At 42.3% G+C, this 25,749-nt stretch overlaps 1 protein-coding gene across 1 annotated transcript in view; it reads left to right on the top strand.

The window, feature by feature from the left end:
• Nucleotides 1-9,401: 9,401 nt before the first annotated feature.
• Nucleotides 9,402-25,749, top strand: part of LOC148039824 (vesicle-associated membrane protein 721-like) — an 86,741-nt gene continuing 70,393 nt past the window's right edge. The window contains exons 1-3 of the mRNA XM_087694364.1: nt 9,402-9,559; nt 9,645-9,819; nt 9,931-10,166. Coding sequence (XP_087550490.1) covers nt 9,977-10,166 — 190 coding nt within the window. The 5' untranslated portion in view covers nt 9,402-9,559; nt 9,645-9,819; nt 9,931-9,976. The remainder of the gene's footprint in view (nt 9,560-9,644; nt 9,820-9,930; nt 10,167-25,749) is intronic.

Raw genomic sequence — 25,749 nt, 5'->3', positions numbered from 1 at the left:
CAGAGAGTGCTCAGGTGAACAGGCCTCCATTCTCGTTGGTAAAATCTATATTTTATCTCGTTCAAGCTTATATTCACTGGGTCGTGGTGTTGGAACAGGTCTGGTTACCTCAGGTTATCATGCATGTCCATTGTGCGGGCCACAATTAGACTCCCGAAGGTCACGAACCATGAAGAAAATGGTATATCAAGGACACGCCGCTTTCTTGCCATAAGATCATGAACTCAGGGAAGGTTTTCTTGGACGACCTCCAACACGTATGAATGTTGCAAGCTAGTACGAGCTGAAAATGGTCCATGCAGAGTCACATCCAAACGGAATGCGGCGGTTCTCAGTTTTCCACGAGTTGCCATATTGGATCCACTTACAGGTCAACCACTTGTTGGATCCCATGCATATTTTCAAGAATGTGGGCAGCTTACTATGGGACCACATCACAGGAAAGAGAGACACTATAGGGGTACGAATGGATTTGAAGGAGATAGGTAAGATGGAGGCGCTTTGGCTGCAGTTGAGTGATGATGGTCGCGTGCAGCTACCTTGCGCTCCTTGGGTTTTGTCCACTAAAGAAGAGCGCATTGTGAAGCAAGTAGTCAAGTCTATCCGCACTCCGACGGGTATGATGCGTTCTCTCATGTCTGCATTTTCTAAAGATGACCAATTATCAGGGCTAAAATCCCATGACTGGCATAAGATATGTCAGGTTTGTACTACGAATGGATTGTAGTTGGCGTGCGCATTTTTCTATTTGGAGTGTAGCCATTATTCATAATGCTTTCTCATTTGTGGCAATTTGTACTACCAATCGCGATCACAAGATGTCTTACTCCAGAAATATGTGAGGTCATTTACAGGTTGTCAACTTTGGTGCAATGGATCTCACAGAAGGAGATTAAGACGTCCTCTATTGAATCCGCAAGGCGGGGAGCAGTGGAGACGGTCTGTCTCTTTGAGAAATACCTACCCACCAGCATGCTCACGATGCAAATCCACCTTCTTGTGCATCTTGTATATGAAGTGGAGATTGCTGGACCTGTCCATACGCAATGGATGTTCTTCTTGGAGCACTTCATGAAAACCCTGAAAGGCTTTGTGCAACAACGAGCTCGACCAGAAGGTAGTATGGCTGAAGGTTGGTTGGTGTCTGAGGTGCTAGTGCATATTTCACAATGGCTACCAACGGTGGATCCAGACAACGAAATGCTATGGTCGCTGAAGGACGATGATAGACTGACTGGAGATGTGGTGGTTGGAAATGGGATAGGAAAAAGAATGGATGCCTCAATGGAGGAGAAGGTGAATCACTTTTGTATGTTGCACCATGCCTCTATGGAGACATGGCTCGCCAAGTACCAGATCTCTAGGCAAGATCGAGATGAAGCGCAATTTGAATTCTGACGTAGTATGCGTCATCGACTGATTCGATATCCCGAGGGCATGAAGGAGATGCTGCGGTTCATGTCAACGTGATGGTTGCATGGAGCTTTGACCGCAATGTCTCGCGAAGGGACAGAGGTTTCAATGGAGGAGTGGAAATTCTCAAGGGGATGTAGTCCAAAGGTGATGAGGTGTTTAGGATTTGTCGTATCTATATTTTATATGCGACATATAATTTGAGTATTTTAATGTACAGTACAAAATATATAGTGCAGTGTGGTCGCGCGGACGGCATTTTGGCGTGGAGCGTATTGACAAAATGTGCTCCACAATGGATTGTGGTATCATGGTAAGGTTCGAACAAGAGAGCCGGCGATAAGCAATGGATCCAAACATGATTGTAGATTAGATGGAGTATTTTGGAAACTTGCAAAGTATTGTTACGATGGATTACCGTAGCTTCTCCATGATACTATTCGATGTGTAGTGGTTCAAAGTGATACTTGGAGGAGCTGCAGCAACAGTTCGACGAGGTCCATCTAGATTTCTCAAAATAGATTCCGAAAAAAAATGGACGAATTTGCGCAACACCTTTGTGTTGCTGGTCCATTGTGAACAAGTGCATAGACTCATTTGTTTGTTAATTGTATTATGACATGGTATATGTCACAATGGTTTAAACTCTCTTATACGTGTTTGTGAACATGTAATCTTCTATCCAAACCCCCGACAACCTCGATGGTGGTATGTTATACCTTCAACTCCCCGAAGTGCGAGAGAATATGATTAAAGCGATATTCCGAGCATGGATGAAGATAATATGCAAATAGAGGGGTCGATATTGCAAGGGGTGGAGGCCACCAAAAGCTTGGAGCCAGCATCCATCGGCTAACAATGATGGAAATACAGGAGTCCAAGAATTCTTTGAGAATGAGGTGGACTCATCCTTTTGTGGTGACATGTCTATCAACCTTCCAGTGTATACAGAGTTGTGTCAGGAGATTGACATGGGACCATAGGATGCTTCATACTTGGAGCATCCACTTACTCAATTCATTGACCAATCGCTTATAAGGGTATATAAGATATGCATTTTAAGTGAGATCATTTTTTTAGGATTTATATTACTGTGCTTTGTATGATTTAAATTGATTATTCTAACATCATTTTTTGTCTGTGCAGGTGACATTTTCAAGATGAGTCGAGGGATGAGCGATTAGGAGTTACAAGATATCTTCACGCGCATGTTTCCAGACCAGATCGCGAGATTCAGAGACATGGCAGACCAGGAGCTGTCTCAGTTTCGTCAAGGCGCTCTGCTAGATCTACTTCAACGCGATCGGATGCTTCAGCTTCGAGCAGACGAGCTCGATGCTCCAGACTTGGGCCAGAGGGAGGGAGTGCTTCAGGGTCAGGGGGATGCTGTAGAGATACGGAGGCAGTGAGCCCGCGGTCGACACGGGATACAGGTGCGACTCCTCACTCTCGTGGCGATTCTAGGGAGCATGGCTCAGGCTCAGGTGGATGTTGTGGAGACACGGACGTGATGTCTCCGTCTCATCGTTCAGCTGGAGTTGGGTCACCTCTAGGATTTGTCACACCTGTGGGGACGTCTACTCCAGTTACTCCGGCTTTTGCTCAGCCATCAACAGGTGGCACCCCTATGGGTGCCACTCTGACAGGCCCGGTCGGTACACCGGATGCACAGGGGTCTCCTAGATATGCCCAGGAGCGTGGACGCAGATGGGAGAGAACCCATCTTAGGCATATCCTAGGGGGATATGCATATCTAGTCGATGATAGGTCAAGAGCCATCATCATGAATGATGAGGGGAGGAGGGTGATGGCTCGCATGAGAGAGTTGTGCCAACAAGTTTTTCGGCACAACGTCTTAGATCATTGGAAGAACATACCAGAGGGGAGCAAGAACTACATAGTAGCATCCTTGCATGAGGAGTTTCCGGTTCCAGCCTCAGTAGATAGATATTCTATGGGCTGGATGATGGATTGCATGCATGCATATATGTCACACATACGATCCGATGCACGCAAGGCAATCAAGAGTGGGGTTGCAAAGCCTGAGTGGTTAGACGCGGACGATTGGCGCCGACTGAGGGAGGAGGCTACAGATTCTCCAGGACGTTGGAGTCAGCAACGCAAGGCGGCGAGGACACGACTCGAGGCCGAAGTGGTCCATCATCTTCGAAGTGGCGGCCACAGGACATATTTGGAGGACTTTGTAAGTTTTTCTTTTGTTTTGCTTATTTATTTTTTTACAATATCCTTTGTATTAACAATCATGTTTCTAACAGTTAGCATTTTGTTTTCTTTGCAGCACTCCATTACAAATCGCGATCCGACCGGCCTTGAGACTCGATATGCAGAGATGCACGGTCTCACTTCATTGATCGACCGATTGTATAGATGCGGCGACCTTCTAAGTCACTCATCTTTCTTGTCCGTAGTTACCATGTTTAATTAGAATGCATTATTGTATGGTGGACTGATGTGTTGTTGTTTCTTTTTTTTGCAGAGTCTGTTCAATGCTCCTTTGCGGTGGGACGAGCTTTCGAAGGGCGAGGATATATAGCTCGCCCTTGGATCCCTGGAGCTCACATACCTTTATTTTTTGGTCACCTGATCTATGTAGATATTTTCTATGTATTAGTGATATCTTGTCATGATTGTACCAATCGATTATGATGCGATCATGTATTTATTTCATGTATCAGTGTTATGATTTTAGTATACTTTGTTTTTGTTTGCACGAGCATTGTACACAGTGCAGAAACTATTTTGTATGGCTCAAATATAGCACACAGTGCTACAGCCTTGCCACAATTTTTTTTTCCCTGTTATCGTCGCTATTAGCGTCGTAAATTTACTACTCGCGTCGTTATTGGCGTCATTATTTTCGTCGCAAACCGTCGCTATCAGTCTCGGTATTAGTGTCGATATCAGTGTCGCAAACACTGATAGCGACGCTGATAGCGACTGTTCTATGGCGTTGCCAATAACGACGCTTTTTACGACGACGGGGGCAAAATTTGTTATTTACATTTTTGTTGCTTTTAACATCGGTATAAGGCCTATATCTTGTAGTGAAGCTTGATGAAAAGTACATGACATTGGATATTATTCTCTTGTATGCAATGGCTAGAATAACCTTTTGCAAGCCATATGTGCTCTAATGCAAATGGAGAAGAGATAGTAGCCAAGCTTGGAAAAGGAAGAAGAAATGCCATCTTTCAAATAGTAGAAGATGTATTAAATATCTCCAAAACTTATTGCCCTCATTTTGTCCAAAATGTCCTTCAAAATGGCTTGAACATGAGAAAATAACCATAACAAAATACTAAGAAAATGATAAAAGCCATAGCCATGCCATAGCCTTTCCTCGCAAGGCTACTTCACACGAGCCTTTCCTCACAAGGCTACTTCATAGCAACTTCCGTAAAGTGGCCTAGAGTTACACTAGTATTTACAAAGCCTAAGAATATTACTTTTGGATAATATCACCATAATCGATAGTACATAGTCTATTGGCATCCTTGTGTGTTTTAAGGGATCTTCACACATAAAGTCTAATGTCTATCTCATCGAATATGTTGCTTGCCTTTATCATTTGCTAGACAATAATTGTGAAAAAATAAGAAGTGAACAAATAATATAGGAGAAGAAAAAACCAAGAACTTGCACTGCACAAGAATGATACAATCTCCCCCCATGTATGGGTGAGCACCTCCTCCATGAATGTATTTATAATATTAGATCAAGTTTTTGTGCCCATAATATATTGAAAGAATGCTTTTTGTATTTCTTACTTTTCCTCATTTTGCATGACTTGCTTTGTGCAAATAAATCAAAACTCACTCTATTCCAATAGTTTAAAAAAATAATATTTTATATTCTATAATAATTACATCTAAGTAAATATATTATGCATGTGCACACTCAAAGTCCTTATGCTAATAAGCGCATACAAAATATAATCTTAATTTTTCCATGCTATAGAGTGCATAAATTCCTTTCATTAAATTGTACACTTCAAAATAATATTCTACTTTAACTAATTATTCTTTGAACTAGCATACACTCATATTTTTCAAAGTAATAAAAGAAGTGTAGAAAATTTAGCCTATTCAACATACTTTTCAAACTAACAAAAGAATGAATACACCCTATCTCTTAGTCCTAGTCATAATGCTCAACACAAATTTTAGAAATTATTGTTGTGTCTCAAACTCTTGAATGCAAAAACTCAACATCCATCCTAAAGGTGAATCTTTTTTTTTTCCCTTTTCTAAAAGAACTTTCAATGGTTTCTTATGTTAATAGTTTTGCTATGTATTTAAAACCAAACCTTAAATTATGTCTAAGGTTCTAATCCCTATGTTTTCTTAGCCTTGACTAATGTTTATACTTTTAGTAAAATAACAATTCTATTTAATTGCCAAGCATAATGCGACCAATATCACACGTGCACCTCATACAATAGGTCACATATCATGTAATAAATAAATAAAATCCACAATAATAAATCCTGATAAAATACCACAATAAACATAATTCCATAACATAATAGATATATGGAAAATGTTTAGCTTTTGAAAGATACAAATCACAAGCATTGATGTAAAACCTTTTTTTGGGACCATATGAAATAGTAAGGTATTCTTGTAAATAAGATGCCTATTCTAAGGGACATTGATTCCACCTAGGATTGGGTATTTAATATTAAGAGGCATATTATCACTTCAAGCAAGTATACACATTACTAAAGGATTATATCATAAGGCACTATAACTTGGTTTAAAAGTTATAGTGCACATTACCAAAGGGTTATATTAAGATACTATAACTTGGTCTAAAAGTTATCTCTGTAATAAAGAAGCCATATTGGCATTATTAAATTGGGGTTTCCATAGCGCATAGTTAGCCTATCCCTACGCTAAGAGGACATTCAGAGCAAGCTCTAAAAATAGAAAATCATATGCTTTCTCTTTTTTCCAATGAGGACTAGCTTAGAGCATGCTTAAAGCTTAGAAAAGATTATAGAGATACCATGGAAAGTAGACAATACCTTACATTTAATCTAAAAGAAACAATGGAAATTAGACAATACCTCATATTTAATGTAAAAGGAATTTGCAACTCAATATAAAGGTTATAGAGATACCACAGAAACTATACAATACATACTTTATATTTAATCTAGAAGAAACAATGCATTATTACTTGGTTGAAATGATGTAAGCCAACTTAATGCAGTATGTGTGATTAAAGAAGTGTGTTTTATGTTTTATGTTTTCCCCTTCTTTTTTGTGAATTGTTAAGTCTTTTGGCATCAATAGCAAGTCCCATGGGGTGTTATTCACATGTCCACCCCTCTAAATATGTTTGAGGCTCATCCACCCCATAGCTTCATGACTTCTCTCTCTGCAAAACAAGACTATTTAATCATATATTCAAGCTTAACTTTATTTAGGTCTTTGTCATCCTCTTATACCATCTTTTAATCATAGTATTGTTAGGTAAGTATATTTATCTTGTTAAATATAGTAGAAATAAGCCATGTCTTTAGGTGTCTTATCTTGCATCTCACACGCAGACACACAAGCATGCATGCATGCACGTGTGTGTGTGTGTGTGTGTGTGTGTGTGTGTGTGTGTGTGTGTTTGTGTGTGTGTGTGTGTGTGTGTGTGTGTGGATGCGTGCGTGCGTGCGCGTGCGCGCGTGTTTGCATGCATGTGAGCGAGTGTGCATGCACACACACGCACATGCTCATGCACGTGCGCGCGCACGCAGCACACACACACACACACACACACACACACACACACACACACACACACACACACACACACACACACACACACACACACACACACACACACACACACACACACACACACACACACACACACACACAAGCCATAGATGTACCAATGGAAGATCAAGCATGCCTCTCTCTACAAAACCCATAATCTAGAGAAGCACACAAACATGTGCATATAGTGGAGTCTCATGCATGATTGAGGATTGTCATCGAGAAAATATAAATATCATGCATGAATTTCAATGGATGGCAAGTGAATTATGAGCCAAACATGTTTTAGTAAGTCGCATGAGACTTTAGGGCCAATAGTGTACTTATGAGATGCAAGGATAGGAGTTCCACAAGTATGATATTTGATGGCAATCATAGGAGTCACTAAGCTTTATAAGCAATGAGGATCTTACATATATCACACCATTGGAAACCACTTCACGGAAGGACTTGCCCAATTATTACATAATAACACAACAACAAGTACACTCCTTGCATTGTCAAAGTAAGCAAGGCCAAGGTGCATTGGGATTATGGTGGAAGTTTGAGGGTGATAGAGTTAATGGGGGGAGAGAGTTTTTATGCTGATGGTCATGGAACCTCTTAAACAACCTTTTCCTTGTAGAATTATTTTTTAGTTCATTTAAACAAGTTGGATGCTGTTATTTTTCAAAAACCAACCTTCCACATTGAAAGAACAGTCGTGATTAATTTCCATGAATGGATTTCAATTTGGTGAAGTCTAGGTTTGTGCAAATGCATTCAAACACATGCACATCAATGAGCAAATAATGAGGGGAAAGGGCACAAAATATGTACGAAACCCCTTTTTTTTAATAGAGTTATCAAATTTCATCTCACAAAAATGCGATTTCTTAGCGATTGGATGGAAGGGGTACAATACATATGTGAAGCTGCTTGTTAATATGGTTGTTGAATCTCATCTCATGTAAACATTATTCTCAATGAAGTGAAGATTGACTATATGCTTATGCTTTCAAGTACAACACATGTAAAGTATGATTAGTGATGAGTGGAGTAAAGGGCACAATACATGCTTGATACCCATTTACAAAAAATCTTATGGTAATGCTGCATGCAATGCTTGTGATGCTTTATGGATGTATGTCAAGTGAGCTTCATGTGGAACCTTTATTAATCCTTGTACTTGCAATAAAAGAGGATAACTTTACTTACTAGTATTTAGAAAAGCCTAGTTAACATGCCTGCACAATGCCCTACCACATGTATATCAATTGACTTGCATGTTAGCAGGCAGAAGACTCTGAATACCATGTCCATGAATAAGCCATGTAAAAGAGTGCTCTATTATTGAGTGCCAAAAGGAGGAGACAAAAATAGAAGGTTCCATTACTTAGTGCCAAAAAAGTATCAGAAGAATCAAAAGTTATAACCTATTGTCATTTCCATGTTCACCAAATTGAGCATAAATAAATTAAATACCTTGATCTTTTAAGGTACCATATCAATATCTCCATCGATCAAGTTCCTTAATTTTTAGAATTTGAGTTTGAGTCCCCTTTCACACATTGATTGCCAAAATTATGTGAGCTTGCACATTTGTATTTTACTTGTGCATGTCCTTGCTATGCTACATTAGTTATCACAATTGCACTAAAAACCATCACATATGCATGCGAATTCAACTTGCACAAATCATGGCAATTGTTATTGACTTGCGTGTGGATGGATATGCTTAACTCCAAAAAAAACATAACTTCAACAATTGAGGGGGTACTACATGGAGTCCATAGATTCAATGCTATGTTGCAGGATTTCATTGGAGGTTTCAATTTGAATCTTCATTCTATCTCTGTCATGTGGCTTCCTCTCTTTGGTTGCCTTGCAAATGTGCGTGAATACACCAAAGTGTGGACTTGCATGCAGTTGCCCACTATTATAAGTCATGGCAATCCCTCGTATAGGCTTGATTGATTTCCATGGGGATGGGCTATAAGTGCATGCGTGCACTTTGACTTACATGACAGAAGTTTTATAGGCCCCATCCCGCGTGAACCGGCTTGATGGATCTCCGTGGGGATGGGCTGTAACTGCATGTCTGCACTCGGACACAAGAATTGTCAGGGCATCTCGTGTGAATAGGCTTCAATGGGGACGGAATCTGGATTGCTTAGTGTTTTGGTTTAGAGGCGTAATTAGCGATGATCCGAGCCGTCCCGCTTTTCCTTTCTTCAGTTTTGCGCATCGGGAGCTGCTTTGTCGTAGCTGACTTGTCGTCCCTCGATGACTTCGCCATTTTCTCATCGATGATTGGAGCCTTATTACATTTGTCTCTCGCTCTGTACCCGCCCCCGCCTCGCCTCACGCAGGTAACCTTCTGTATTTGCATCATGCCAATCCATTCGGTCAGCAGACTTCCCGCACACAGATACGTTTTTTTCCTCTGATTAACAGAAACAGCTGACTTTCCGCACACGTTTACGTAAGGAGAAACATAAACGGAGCTTCTCTCAGGAAAAACTGTCTTTATGGCAGCATGATGGAGCACATGTAACCGGAGTTTTTCTTTCTGCCTTCAGTACAATCAAGCATCCTAGTTTGGCTTCTCGGTTTTCTCTTTCATCTCTAGGTGGAAACTGACTTCAGCCGCACAGATATTTTGCAGTTCCTATTTGATACTGTTTGCCTTCTTTTTCCGTTAGAGCTCCCTCAGATTTCTAAAGGCTTCTTCTTACAACAGGCTTTGATAATATATTTTCCGCAATTTGGAACGATCAGGCTTCATCATGGTGCAGCAGTCCTTAATTTACTCCTTTGTTGCACGGGGCAAGATTGTGATAGCAGAATACACGGCGTTCACAGGGAATTTCAGCACGATAGCTGTGCAGTGTTTGCAGAAGCTACCGCCTGGCAATAGCAAATTTACTTACAACTGCGATCATCACACCTTCAATTATCTCGTTGAAAATGGCTTCAGTATGCACTTCTCTTGCCGAAGCTGGAAATGATATCTGTTGTTGGATTTAAGCTGTGCAGCACGGAATGCATTCGATATTTGTGGTTGTGATACTGAAAAGTTATCCTTTACAGTTGGTCCAAATTGACTAATTTTTCTTTTAATGTTATTTGGCTTTTTGATTGCCTTTTAAAGCTGTCTGTGCAACTAAGATGCATTTCACTTCAGAGAGATGGTCCTTTAACAAAATGCCAACGTTGCTAGTACATCACCAAGAGTACATTAACGAGATTCCAACCTGATTTTCATTGTCATAAACTTTGACAGCTACAGCAGCAATCACAATGCTCCATTGGAGTTCATTTTTCGGTCTTATATGTTGTTTTTAAGGAAATAGGGTCAGAAAAACGTAGATCATGTGATGACAAAATATCACGATTGTGACTGATAGGTTTGATGATCCATGTGTGAAGTGGTCCATGTAGATTCAAGCTTTTATGACAATAGAGTAGGAGGTCAATAGGGGAGTATGTGCGTGTAAGGGACAAAACGGAGTCACTAGTGGGCTTTGAGGACCAATATCATTTCAGCAGGATAGCCATGCAACGTTGGCAGAAGCTATTGCCTGGCAATATCAAGTTTACTTACACCTATGATCATCACACCTTCACTTATCTGATTGAAAATGGCTTCAGTATGCACTTCTTTTGCCAAAGCTGTAAATGATCTCTCTTGTTAGATTTAAGCTGTGCAATGTGGAGTGCATGCGGTGTTTGTTATTGTGAGGCTGAAAAGTTATTGTTTACAGGTGTTCCAAATTGACTAGTTTATCAATTAAATGTTTTTTTGACTTTTTGATTCCCCTTTAAAGCTGTCTGTGCTACTAAGGTCAAAAAGATGCATTTCACTTCAGAGAGATGGTCCTGAAAAGAGATGATAACGTTCTTGCATTATTTCATCCTGGTAAACTTTGACAGCTCTAGCAGCATATACAATGTTCCATTGGAGTTCATTTTGCGGTCTTACACATAATGTCCTGAAGGAAATAGGCTCATTAAAACGTAGATCATGATGAAACAGATTACATGCCTATTTGAAGTCAAAATACCATGATTGTCACAAATAGACTTGATGATCCATGTGTGAGGCGGTCCATGTAGACTCAAGCTGCCATTATCCAAATTTGAAGCAGAACTAACGAGTCATCTGAGCCCATTGGTGCTTCATGATTGGAGGCCAATAGGAGAGTATGTGCACATAAGAACAAAACAGAGTCACTAATGGCTTTGAGGACCAGTACCTTGTTGACAAACTTAACAGCGTGATGCGCATATGCTCATCAGAAGCAGTTTGGATTGTAAGGACAAACAAAAGTGAAAAATGGTGGCAATGAAGCCTAATCAATCAAGTCTTTGTGACCCTCTGTTGTTGGCTCTTGTCTGCATATTAGAAAGATGATATGTATTGTGGAAGCAACTTTGGTGCTCTAAGGTTTTGGTTTAAGTCAGTAGCATGAAAAATGAGGGACCTTCATGCTTGTTAAAGGTCATGGGACACCACTTTGGGTTGTAAGCCATGGCATTGGCTGCCTTACCTTGGTTTACTTCCTTTGCCAAATTCTGTTTGCTATTAAATAGAGTAACCTGAATTGTATGAACTTTTTATGACCTGTTAGAGACACATTTCTGTTTAGTACGACATTCACTCCTCCTTGTATGACAATCCTTTTGAGGTGCTGGATGGCTTTTGCAAAGGTTGGGCTAGTGGACCTCAGCATTGGCCCTGCCTGTCACTGGTGTCAACCATTGCTGCCCCACTGCCCCAGCCCCACCTGTGACTGTGCTGTCATCACTCATCTTTGCAGCTGCCTCCATGCCCCCACTTGTCACTGGGAACCGACCTGTTGCAGTCCAGGCACTGCTGCCCATCAGCCTAATGCCACCACAACAAGGGCTGCTGCCAGGTTGCCTCCAGCTGCTGCCAGCCCTGTGCTTTCTCCGTTTCCTGTGCTTATTCTTTTCTGCTGCTCCCTTCCTCTGTAGCAGCCTTTCTCCAAATGCTGCCAGCCAGCAGTTCACATAGGTGGTCTAATGAGAAATCCATGCAAAGGCAAACTTGGTCTTATGCCAGTGCAACCCACGGGTGCACCCTAGTCACATGCCTTGCGCATGGTCTTATCCGAGGAATAGCTTTAGGCAGACTCTGCCATGGAGGAGTTGGAGGAGACTGCGATCTTTGGACAAGTTGTAGGCCACTCCCCTTCCCATGCACAACTATGTGATTGGCTTCACACCTTGTGCATTGGCAGCTTGTCCATAGCGGAGGTGGTAGTGATGGGCAAAGCATCTTTGTGGTTTGGCTTACTTTTGTGGAGGTGGCATAGGACCTCATTTATAGTTTCCTTGTGCAGTCTGAAACTAGCCTTTCTCTGCAAACAGAATGGTAAGTAAGCTGATTAAGCACTAATTATAACAAGCATAAAATTCACGTAAGCTGAAAATGTACATTTTACCACTTTAATCTTGGACATTGGGCACCTTGTTGGCCCCATAATTGGTGCCCCTTGCGGTATTTCTTTATCTTATATTGCAAATGAAAGGAATATAAATGAGATCCTTTGATCTCCTCAACTAATCCAATGCCTTTTGTTATCAAAATTGACTAGCAAGCCTCCAAACCAATTCGCCCCTTGGTTTGCTTGGGGATTGGCTTTCACCCTGCACCTTGAAAGAGAAATTCAGTCCCAAATCTGATATTGGCTAGCTGGTCTCTTGAATCTCCTTGAAATTCCTCAAGTTTAGTTATTGGAATTCAAGTCCTAGGCCCTCAATTTTTGAGCATGCATCCCAAGGTGGTTGTCAAAACCCTAATTTCTATTGTAAATTAGGGTTTATAGCAGAGATTGACTGAAATCTCTTTCTTTGATGGCTCAAACTGTTGGAAAATGTTGAGATAACTTAAGAGACGGTTGGGAAATGAGAGAGAATCTTGTATAGAGAGAGAGAGATTTCAGAGTTTTATTAGAGGAAATATTGAAAAATTCTATTGTCCTGCTCAAACAGCCATGGAAGCTGTCACCTACAGCTTAGGACCACTAGAAAGATTGCTCCTCCTCTTGTATGCTGTCATGTGCACCAGAAAGAGCTCGGCCTGCTATCACCTGCTCCTAGAGGGCTCCAAAATGCCGTCACTTGTTGTAGGATTGATCCATGGTGGCTACAAATCACATCAGCAGCATCTCCTTGCTCTCTAGCAGTCTCTTCCTCTCTCACAATGGTTAGAATAAACTTCATCAACCCCTAAAATCGTTTTTTTCACTTGCATGGGCAAGTTTTGCCAAGTGGCAACCTTCTAATTCCATTTTTCAAAATTATCGAGCTTATTGAATTGATTTTTAAAATATTAATTTTAAAAATTAATTTGAAAATTATTCTAGTGCTCAAAAAATTAATTTCACCAACCAATAATTAAATTGGGTAGGCCAATTTATCTTCCAAGTATCCTTGAGTAGTTATTAATTCCTAGACCTGCATTAATCAACTAATTAATGCCTAGTCTTTAATGCCACATGTGACATTAGCCAATAAATTGGTTTAGGCCTCAATCTAACGTCGGGTACCACCTAGTACTTATCAGATATAACTTAATACAATTGTCTTTGGCACCCACTACATCCTTGGGATCCTTGGTCTATTACCATGAGATAATTGCTATGTGCATCACATGTGCTAAATAATCTTGCACATTTGATTAATATCTTAATCAAATGTAATGGGCAAGATTAGAGTATCTCAAAATTTCACCTCCTCGTGACAGAGTCCTTGAAGGGGTTCATCTATATGGCCCCATTGTATAGTGGCTTCACAATCCCTACATTCGGATCTCATCATAGGTTCTCTTGGCACCCTCTCATGCTCCTCTTCCTAGGCTTGATGGTAGAGTATTATCTACTAGTGGAGGACTTTGGTAACCTCTTTGATACTATCTTTCTGGCCTCTTTCGTAGATGCAACGACCATTGCAGAGTTGCCAAAGGTTCATGTGGTAGTGATCCTATGAAACAAGCCTTCCTTCCATGGATGGGTGGTAAATCCCTGATTACAACTTAATTACAGCAGCAAATAATTAATGCAAATCTGAAAATACAAATTTACCTACTGATCTTGGACAATGCACACCCGATTGGCCCCAAAATTGGCGCCCCTTTCGGTATTTCTTTAGCTTTATTGAAGAAAAAGTTGATTTACAATGGGATTCTCCCAATCCCCTTCGAAATCCAAACTCCCCTTGCTGTCCAAAGTGACCAACAAGTCTTCAATCTGATTTCCCCCTTGATTTGGGCAATCAATTGGCCTTCACCCGCTTTGATGGAAATGGAAAATGCCCCAAATTTAATTATTTGTTGGTCCCTCCACTTGAATAGACTAAAAACAGCTTCAGTCCTGTTTAATCCAAGTCTTGGAGCTTCCAATTTTTGGCACGATTCTCGAGGCTGCTGCTAAACCCTAATTTCTGCTGCATATTAGGATTTACAGCAGAGAAATCTAAAATTTCTCAGCCTCCAAGGATCCAAATGCTGAGATCTTCAGAGCAAGGCTATGAAATGGCTGGGAGATGAGAGGGAAAGCTATAGAGAGAAAAAATTCAGAGTTTTGTCTGTAGATGCAAAGAACTGAAGAAAATCAGTCATTTACAGCTGTTGCCCTATCTCAACAGCCTGTAGATGCTGTCTTCTATTGTTGATTGGTTTTCTTCTGCCCTTGGCAGCCTCAGAAGGTCCTTCAATGGCTGCAAATCAGAGCAGCAACCTCCCCTCCCTCTCCCTTGCAGGCTGAATTTATAGAAATGCTTCTTTCTAGCCTCTAAAGACGTTTCTCAGTCTTGTATGGCATTTTTGACAAGTGAAAGTCTTTCCAAATGGTTTTTTCAGCATTTTTTATAATTAAATATTAATTTTCAGTCTTTAAATACAGAAAATTAATCTAATAACTATTTCCGTCTATGATGAGGACATGTATTTTTGAAACCTGACTTAACATGTGGATTAATTTTTAATCACATGATTAAGTAAATGATGCACATGTGAGGTGCAACTGGGGTTAAAGTAAATTTACGAGCTCGGGACCCGAAGAAATCATGGGATGTCAAATGCAAAAGTTGCTATAACTTATGTCGCAGAGATACTTGGTGGTATCTGGTGCCAGTTGTTGGCCTAGGTCATCTATTTGGCCATAAGTGTCAGTTAGTGACACTAGAGAAGTGGCATTTAATGGTACCTAATGCCAATCTGATGGTTAAAGATGGCGCAGAGACACTCAAGAATGGAAGTTGCCTAGCCAATTTAATTATTGGTTAGTCATTATTTTTCAGGGCACTGAAAGAATTATTTGATTAATTTCAGTATTTTAAGACTGAAAATTAATATTTAATTATGAAAAATGATGGAAAAACCATTTGGGAAGGTTGTCACTTGTGAAAAATGCCCATGCAAGACTGAAAAACGTCTTTAGAGACTGGAGAGAGGCATTTCTATAAATTTAGCCTGCAAGAGAGAGGGAGGGGAGGTTGCTGGTCTGATTTGCAGCCATTGGAGGACCTTTTGAGGTAGCCAGGGGCAAAAGAAGACCAATCAATAGCAGGAGACAGCATCTACAGGCTGTTGAGGCAGGGCAGCAGTAGAAAATGACTGATTTTCTTTAGTTCTTTACATCTACATGCTGTTGTGGCAAGGCAGCAGCTGCAGTTGACTGATTTTCAGTCATTCTTCGTGACAAAACTCTGAATTTTCTCTCTCTACAGCTTTCCCTCTCATCACCCAACCATTTCACAACCTTGCTCTGAAGATGTTAGCATTTGGACCCTTAGAGCCTGAGAAATTGTAAATTTCTCTGCTGTTAACCCTAATTTACAGCAGAAATTAGGGTTTAGTAGCAGCCTTGGAAAGCGTGCCAAAAATTGGAAGCTCTGAGACTTGGATTCAAATGTGAATTTCAGCTGAATTCAGGTGGAGGACTAGCCAGCCATTGAATTTGGGGCATTTCTATCGTCTATGAAGTGGGTGAAGGCCAATTGAGTGCCCGAATCAAGGGGCAAAATAGATTGAAGGCTTGCTGATCACTTTGGACAGCAAGGGGGAGTTGAAATACCAAAAGAGATTGGGAGAATCCATTGTAAGTCAACTTTTTCTTCGATAAATCTAAAGAAATACCGAAAGGGGCGTCAATTTTGGGGCCAATCGGGCGTGCATTGTCCAAGATCAATAGATAAATTTGTATTTTCAGATTTGCATTTATTGTTTGCTGCTGTAATTAAGTTGTAATCAGGGATTTACCACCCTATCCGAGGAGGAAGTTTGGTTTCAGATAGATGTCATGAAATACCCAAAGTTTGGAGATTGTGTTAGCAAAGTGTATATCTTATGGGTGAGTCTATGAGCGATCCACACCCAGGCTTTCGCATTAGCAGGCATGATACACACAATCAACCAATGCCATGTGGAGTTTTTGCACCAATTGGAAAGAAAGAAAATTATGAGTAGAATCTTTTCCAAACAACAACATAATAGACTGGCCATTAATTAAACCAATAGCCTTTTGAAAGACATGCAAGCTCATGCTTGTTATGCCCAGCCCAACTACTCCAAACCTATAGAAGTTGTCACTTGTTGCTCAGGGCCTCTTTGGAGCTATTGTTTGGTCTTGGGCTGCTTCATGTTTGCTGGAATGGCCCCCAATGTGCTAGCTCGTGTGGGTACGACCTCTCCTCTCTTGTTCTCTCTCTCTGTGCCTCTACCTAGCTGGAACCAGCTCCCACCAGTCTCCAATAATCTTTTCTGTAGTTGCACGGGGAAGTTTTGCCAAGTGGTAGCCTTTCTACTCCATTTTTTGCAAATTTTTAGCCATTTAATTAAATTTCAAAATTATCAGAATTAGTTTCCGCCCTTATCCCCACATTTAAAAAAAAAATCCCATTCACAATTGAATTGATTAGGCTATTTTGTCACCCAAGTGGTCCCATGCATTACTTGATCCTAAAACTTGAATTAATTAAATTTTAAATTAATGTCTAGTTCTTAGTGTCACCACTGATACTTATTGGCCAAATAGATGCCCTAGGTCCAAACTGATACCAGATACCACTTAGTATCTATAGGTTGTTAAGTACAACTTATTACTACTTTTGCCTTTGGCACCAATTGATATCTTGGGGTCCTTGGCTTGACATTGTGAAATAACTAACTTGCACATATGCACCTCACATTTGCACACCTTAATCAAATACTAAGAAAAGCATCAAAATTTCATGTATTGATGATAGATGTCATCCTTGTTATGTCGTGGTTCTTTGGTAGATTATCCTCATTTTTTAAAGATCATAAATATCATGTAATCTCTTTTTAGTTTCAAACTTTGGTGGTCATTTCTCCACGATTGATGGTTGTCCACCCCTTGAGATCATCGTATCTAATGTAAATATGATATTAGCCTTGGAATTTGGCAAGTGTATTTCTCATCCATATATTATCATGCATTATTTTATTAAAAAAGTTCAATAGTCTACATTGCAATGCAACTCCCTTTCATTTTATAACAATGTTGATAACAATTTTGATGTCTCTTATATGAGTTATCTATTTGTGTTCCCGCTGTCTCCTAAAACATTAGATCATAGGATAGAGGCGTTGCTAGGTAGCCATTTGGTCTCTTGACAATTTATAGGTTTAGCTTGAAAGATAGAGCTAGGCGATTGCAAGACTATCTTGTGAAGGGATTTAATGAACCTACTAAGTCTCCATGGAGCATATTTGTGCTTTGTTGCTTAAAAGAAGGATGACACCATGCACTTTTGCGTTGACTATATAGGTCTCAATAAGATGACCATTAAAAACAAGCATTTGTTGCCTCGGATGGACAACCTTATCGATCGACTTTGTGGTGCAAGGTATTTCACTAAGATTGATCTTTAGGTCCATGTACTTGAATTAGTCTGCCATTTATAAGGTGGTGGAACTTTAAAATACACAGATATATAGCAATGTACTGTCAGAGTGCAGCGGTGCGGAAGCGTAGGACTGAGAGAGAGAGAACGCAGAGAAAGAAGGGAGAGAAAGAGACAGTGTACACTGAAGATCTGCTGTATAAAGAATGCTGAATACAAAGATATACACGGGCGCAGTGCGCTGGACTGCGTGTCTCCACCTCGACGATGCGACCTGCTGTCCACCTCGAAGTCTGCTGTAGTCTGCACTGTCTGCTGTCTGAAATCTGTGAACAGAGACAGAGATCTGCACGGCACCGGTCTGTAATCTGCGACAGAGAATAATGGCCAGACTGCTGAAAACGTCAGCAATAAATAGGCGAAAAATCACCTAGAACGGGGCGCCAAAATAGGGTGCAGCTAGGAATAAAATGGCTGCAGGCAGTCGGACTGCCACGTGGCAGTCCGACTGCTGCAGGTCCGACTGCAGCAGTTCGACTGGACTGCACCTGCCTGGCTGTGATCCTCTCTAACACCCCCTCTCAGAGCCTGGGCAGGGCAGAAGCCTGAGGGATCTGGAATGTTGCCGAAGTAGAGCCTGAGGAAGCGCCTTCGTAAACAAATCCGCAAGATTGTCCTCCGTCTTGCAATACTCCACAGTGATGGTCTCATCCAGAAGCTTTTCTCGGATGAAGTGGTACTGGATCTCAATGTGCTTCGTCCGGGCATGAAAAACAGGGTTCCTCGCCAAGGCAATGCAACTTTCATTGTCACATCGCAGCAATGTAGGACGAGTCTGGGGGCACCCAAGCTCCTCCAACAATCTCCGAAGCCACACTACCTCGTATGTGGTGGAAGATGCGGTCCGATACTCCGCCTCAGTAGACGAAAGGGCTACCGTGGGCTGCTTCTTGCTACTCCATGAAATAACACCTGCACCCAAAGTAAAGCAGTAACCTGTTGTAGACCGCCTGTGGTCCACGTCACCGGCCCAATCCGAGTCGCTCCAACCTGCAAGTACAAGATCTGACCCATCTGTCCCTGCAGGGTAATGAATCCCCAAATCAGACGTCCCCCTCAGATTCCGAAGTATCCTCTGAGCAGTCTGCCAATGCACCGTCTTAGGTTCACTCATGAACCCTGCCAAGAGCCCAACAGCAAAACATAGATCAACCCTGGTGTTGAGAAGCCAAATCAAAGACCCTATCAACTGTCGATAGCGGGAAGCATCCGCCAAAGGAGAAGCTGAGTGGGAAGTGGCCTTCCAGTTCGGATCCATAGGAGTAGAGAGGGCCCGACAATCTTTCATCTCAAAAGACACCAAGAGCTCCTGTACATATCTCTGTTGGGAGAGAAAGATCCCCCTCTGAGACTGAAAAATCTCATGTTCTAAAAAGAAATGGAGTAGCCCCAAATCCGTCATCTCGAACGTCCGATGTAAAGCTGACTTTGTCTCCTGGACCTGCTGTGCATCATCACCTGTGACAATCAAATCATCAACATATAATACAAACAGCACACAACCATCCTCGGAAGTGTGAATATACAGCTGCGGATCGGCCTTGGACCGCCGATATCCCAACTGAGTCTGGAGGAACGAATCAATCTTCTCGTTCCAAGCTCGCGGGGCCTGCTTGAGACCATACAGGGCCTTCTTCAACCTGTAGACTTTCCCATCTGAAGAACCAAAGCCAGGAGGCTGCTCAACGTAGATCTCCTCCTTCAAATCACCATTCAGGAAGGCCGACTTCACATCCAGCTGATAAACAGGCCATCTCCTATGGCCAGCCAAAGCAAGAACAGCTCTAATGGTTGCCATACGAGCTGTAGGGGCAAAGGTGTCATGACAGTCAATCCCTGGGCGCTGGGCAAAACCCTTAGCAACAAGGCGAGCCTTGTGCTTATCCAAAGTACCATCACTGAGATATTTGGTCTTGAAGACCCACTTGACTCCAATCACCTTCTTCTTCGGGGGGCGTGGCACAAGTGACCAAGTGCCATTCCTCTCAATAGCCTCCAACTCAGCTTCCATAGCTTTCTTCCATGGGGCGGACTGTAAAGCCTCCTTCACGGAGGTGGGCTCTCGATCCTGCATAACTCGGGACATCAAACAATAATTGGAGCACACAAGCTCCGAAGAATGCGCCTGGTGCCTCCGTGACCGCCGCGGACCATCCTACGGTCCCCACTCCTCAGGAACCCCCTCGATCCCTGAATCACGGAGTGTGTCACGGGCCCAGCGAGGAGGAGGCCGAACCTCCCCTCGTCGTTCTCCATCAGTAGAAGACTCTGGAATGTCCACCGGTGGTAACTCCTCAAAAGGATCCGGTGGAACAGTAGACTCTGTGTCAGAAACAGAATCATAATCAAACGGCACAGGCTCTAGTGGAACTGTAGAAGGAGCCAAACTCTCCCCTGGATCTCCAAGAACGGGATGCTCCTCACCCGTTGAAGAAGCCGGAACCTCCACAAACCGCACATCACGGCTAGTATATACATCCCGCTTGACGGGATCATACAGTCGGTAGCCTTGGGACTGGGAGCTGTAGCCAACAAATACCTGTTTTCGGGAAGCCACTTCAAATTTGTCACGGTGAGCCTTGGGAATGTGAACATAGGCATCACACCCAAAGACCCGAAAGTAAGAAACATCTGGCTTTGTCCCAAAATAAGCCTCAAATGGAGTCATCCCTTCCACGGCCGAAGTAGGGGATCGATTAAGGATGTGGACTGCAGTAGCCACAGCCTCGGCCCACAGAACCTGAGGGGTCTGTCGGTGCTCCATCATGGTGCGCGCCATCTCGATCACGCTGCGGTTCTTCCGTTCTGGAATACCATTTTCTTGAGGAGTATTGGTATTGGCAAACTCCTGGTGAATTCCTCTATCTGCACAAAACCGAGCAAATTCATTAGACACAAATTCACCTCCCTTGTCGGATCGCAAGGTCTTCGACTTCCGGCCTGATCGGTTCTCCTCAAAGAGAAGCCAATCCTTGAAGTGCGAGAAAGCTTCTGACTTTAGTGCCAAAAAGTAGGCCCATGTCATCCTGCTGTAGTCATCCACGATCAGTATGAAGTACGAGCTCCCACGCAGGGACTCATTCCTCATAGGGCCACATAGATCCGTAGATACTAGCTCCATCGGTGAAGTAGACCGACGCGAAGCTGTGTGGGGAATGGCATCCCGATGCTGCTTCCCCCGTATGCAGGAGACACATGGCTGCTGGCTCACCACTATATCCGGCAACCCTCGAACAAGCTGTCCCCGTGACGCCTTCCGAAGATAGTCATAGTTCAGGTGACCAAACCTAGCATGCCATAATTCAGACTGTGACTGTGAGGTAAGAAGAAGAGTAGAGAGGGCAGTGGAAGACTTCAGTTTGTAAATGCCGTTCTCCTCATATCCAGATGATAGAACCTTCCTCGATTCACGATCAAGGACTCGCACTGTAGAACTGTCAAACTCCACCAGAAGACCAAGGGAGCAAATCTTATGGACTGAAAGGAGATGGTACCCCAATCCTGGTACATGCAAAACCTCTGAGGTATGGGTGCCACCTCGTCCATCCGGAATAAGCTGCATCTTACCCCGACCTGCAATAGAAACAGAAGAGCTGTCTCCAATGAGAACCTGCCCACGCAAAGGTCGCAGCTGGGCAACACCATCTGATGAAGGAGTCATGTGCCGTGAGGCACCACTATCAATAATCCACTCTCGAGATTGGGAAGCCGCCATCGCAGCATCAGAAGCATTCGGTGAAGCGTCCTCAATGACAACTAAATGTAGAAATGCAGCTGATGAGGGTGCAGCCACCGCTTCAGAATCCTTGGTTTCCTTCTTCTTGGTGTCCTTCGAGTCTTTGTCAGGGCAATCCTTCTTCCAATGGCCAGTCTTTCCACAAATATGGCATGTGGAGTCTTTGTCCTTGTCCTTCTCCTTGTCCTTCTTGGACTTGTTATCCCCCTTCTTCTTCTTTTGGTCCTTCCCCTTCTTCTGAGAGGCTTGACCTGTCAACGCCTCCGTCTTGGAAGCATTCTGTCCCTTTAGCTGTTCCTCTTGGTCCAAGACTATTGGAACCAACTCTTCCCACCGAAGAGTAGACTCTTGCCCCGAAGCAATAAGGGCAAAGTAAAATGTACCGAATCGTGGCGGCAACTGGGACAAGAGTGTAATTGCCATGTCTTCGGAGGAAATTGGCTTCCCCGCATTCTGAACTTGCATCTGTAGCTGCCTTAGCTTGTTAATGTGTTCCCTTAGCGAAGAAGACTTATTGACGGACAAGGTCCGCATCTGTACCTCCAAAGAAACCCTCTTCATCAGGGTCATTCGATTGTACATTTGATCAAGCTCCAGCCATATCTCACGAGCCACCGTCAAGTGCTCGATGTGAGCGATCACGGCTGTAGTGCATGATAGAAAGAGAAAGGATCGAATCCTGGCATTCAGTTTGTCCCAATGAGACTGGGCCCTGGCCAACTCCGTACGAGCATCGGAAGAGAGTTTGGACTCATCTCTTACCGAAGGCCGGTCAATATCTTCCTGTATCAACTCCGCCAAATCATAGGACTCCAGAATGGCCAACATCATAACGCGCCAAATGCGGTAGTTGTCGCCGTCGAGCTTCTGATCTGTAGGAAGAGCCGGTAGGACAGGCACCTTCCGGTCCATAATCGCTTGGAACTCCAAGTCCATCTCTGTAGACATCTTCACCTGCAATGCCTTCTCAAACGCAAAAGCAGCCCCCTCTGACTGGGTAAACTCAGCCTGCTAAGGCTCTTCCGCGTCCCGAAGCTTCTTCACCCGCCGGAGGCGATGAAAAAGCAAAACCTGCACTTTTAGGTTGAAAACTCAAACTTTCTCCGCGTCAAACAGCAGTAAACAGCAGCAAATCCACCACCTGTATTCCTTTCCTGTGCGCCCACACTCGTTTCAGCCTTGTTCCAAGGCGCAGCCCTCCTGTCTACCCTTAAACGCAAAAAACGCAAATTTGTGTCTCGATGGAAACTCCTTTTCAGGTCGATTCTGCGCTCAGTCAGCCCTCAAACACTGCTCTGATACCATGTCAGAGTGCAGCGGTGCGGAAGCGTAGGACTGAGAGAGAGAGAACGCAGAGAAAGAAGGGAGAGAAAGAGACAGTGTACACTGAAGATCTGCTGTATAAAGAATGCTGAATACAAAGATATACACGGGCGCAGTGCGCTGGACTGCGTGTCTCCACCTCGACGATGCGACCTGCTGTCCACCTCGAAGTCTGCTGTAGTCTGCACTGTCTGCTGTCTGAAATCTGTGAACAGAGACAGAGATCTGCACGGCACCGGTCTGTAATCTGCGACAGAGAATAATGGCCAGACTGCTGAAAACGTCAGCAATAAATAGGCGAAAAATCACCTAGAACGGGGCGCCAAAATAGGGCGCAGCCAGGAATAAAATGGCTGCAGGCAGTCGGACTGCCACGTGGCAGTCCGACTGCTGCAGGTCCGACTGCAGCAGTCCGACTGGACTGCACCTGCCTGGCTGTACCTGCCTGGCTGTGATCCTCTCTAACATGTACATCAATAAGTTCATCAAATACATGACACATTGAAAAATTCAGCACCTTAGCATGTTGGGCTAGATTGCCCACCACAAGAAAATTGAGACGAGTTGACACCCAATTGGCCCTAAATTATTGGCACCCCTTCTGGCAATTCATTTCACATTAATTCCAAACACTTGTTGGACAACTAAGAATCGACTTCAATCCTTAAGAAGAATTAAGCCTTGCCTTGAATTTGAGAGGATCGTTGGAATGGTGGAACCCTAAAATACAATGGTTTATAGCAATTTGCAGCAAGTGAATAAAATTTATCATAGAAATGATAAATTGAAAAATTCAACACTTTACCACATTGGGCTAGATTTTCCACAAGAAAATTAAGATAAGTTGACACTCAATTGCACCCAAAACATTGGTGCCCCTTGTAGTATTTATTGTTACATCAATTCCAATTTCCAAACACCTTTTGTACAACTAAGAATGGACTAGAATCTTTGAGAAGATTGAGACCTTGCTTGGAATCCAAAAGATTTACTTTCCAAGGATCCAAATTCGAGAGGAACACTCTCCAAGGATCCCCACTTTCTTTGTTAACGGAGCCAATTCTCCACAATACTTGGAATACTTTGCTATCTTCTTTAATTAGCAATCACAAAATCCAAGTTGCTTGTTTATTTCACAATCAAGGAGGCCCAAATCAAATCCATTCTTGTTGGATCCAAGTCAACCGATCTATAGACGAGAATCTTATCCATTTTGTTGTCTACTTGTAGAGTTTCAAATCAACAACCTTCCTTAATTACTAAGGCATGCACACATGTATCCTAATGTTGCCATGCAAATCCTAATCCTTTCTGGATACAGACTAAGAACATCAAATTAGCAATCCACAACACATGAGGTTCAAATTAAGGCTCAAATCTTTAATTTTCATTGCTAGATTCAACATACATTTGGTATAGATGTGAGGGAATGGACAAAAGGGAGAAAAATCTGATTTCTAGCCCTTAAGAAAATGGCTAGTAGTACTTATTTTCATGAGGACGTGAAATTTTATTGCTTTGCCTAGCATTTGTTTAAAAGTTAATCAAATGTGCAAATGTGACTTGCATATTTGAGATGCAAGTTAATTATTTCATAGTGTGGGACCTAGGATCTTGAGATATTAGTTGGTATCAAAGGCAAAAGTTGTAATAAGTTATGCTTGACATATACTAGGTGGTATTTGGTGCTAGATTTGCGTCTAGACCATTTTATTGGCCACCAATGTCATTGGTGACATTAGAGACTAGGCATTAATTAATTAAATAATGCTAGTCTAAGGGTCAATAACTGCTCAAGGATACTTGGAAGACAAATTGGCCTAGCCAACTTAATTATTGGTTAGTGTAATGAATTTTTTGAGTCTTAGAATAATTGTTAAATTAATTTTTAGATATAATATTTTAAATATTAATTTAATAAGTTGGATAATGTTGGAAATGAGATTAGAAGGCTGCCACTTTGCAAAACTTTCCTATGCAAGTGAGCAAAACATTTTTGGGGTTGGTGGAAGTCTATTCTAGTCATTGTGAGAGAGGAGGAGTTTGTCAAAGAGCAAGGAGATGTTGTTGATATAATTTGCAGCCTCTAGGGATTATTTCTACAGCACGTGATAGTTGTTTGGAGCTCTCCAGAAGTAGATCATAGTGGTCCAAGGTTCTTTTGGTGCAGCTGACAGCATACAAGAGGGGGTAGTAGTCTTTCTGGCGGTCCTAAGTTGTAGATGACAACTTCTATGACTATTTGAGCAAGGCAATAATAAAATTTCAGCCTTTTTCGTGATGAAACTCTAAAATTTCTCTCTCTATAGCATTCTCTCTCATTTCCCAGCCATCTCTCAAGCTATCTTAGTAGAATCCAATCATTTGAGTTATTTGAGGTGGAGATATTGAAAAATCTCTATAGCAAACTCTAATTTACGACTAAAATTAGGGTTTGACAGCTACCTTAGGATACGTACTTAAAATTGAGAGCCTAGGACTTGAATTTCAAAAGCTAAAATCAAGGAATTTTAGGGAGATTTAAGAGGCCAGCAAGACACAGGAGAT

Source organism: Lygodium microphyllum, chromosome 2, assembly GCF_053477565.2.
Source record: "Lygodium microphyllum isolate KBCC chromosome 2, Lygodium_microphyllum_v1.1.10, whole genome shotgun sequence".
Taxonomy (NCBI): Eukaryota; Viridiplantae; Streptophyta; class Polypodiopsida; order Schizaeales; family Lygodiaceae; genus Lygodium; species Lygodium microphyllum.
The sequence above is the reverse complement of the archived record's forward strand: the minus strand, read 5'-3'. Positions and strand labels throughout refer to the sequence as shown.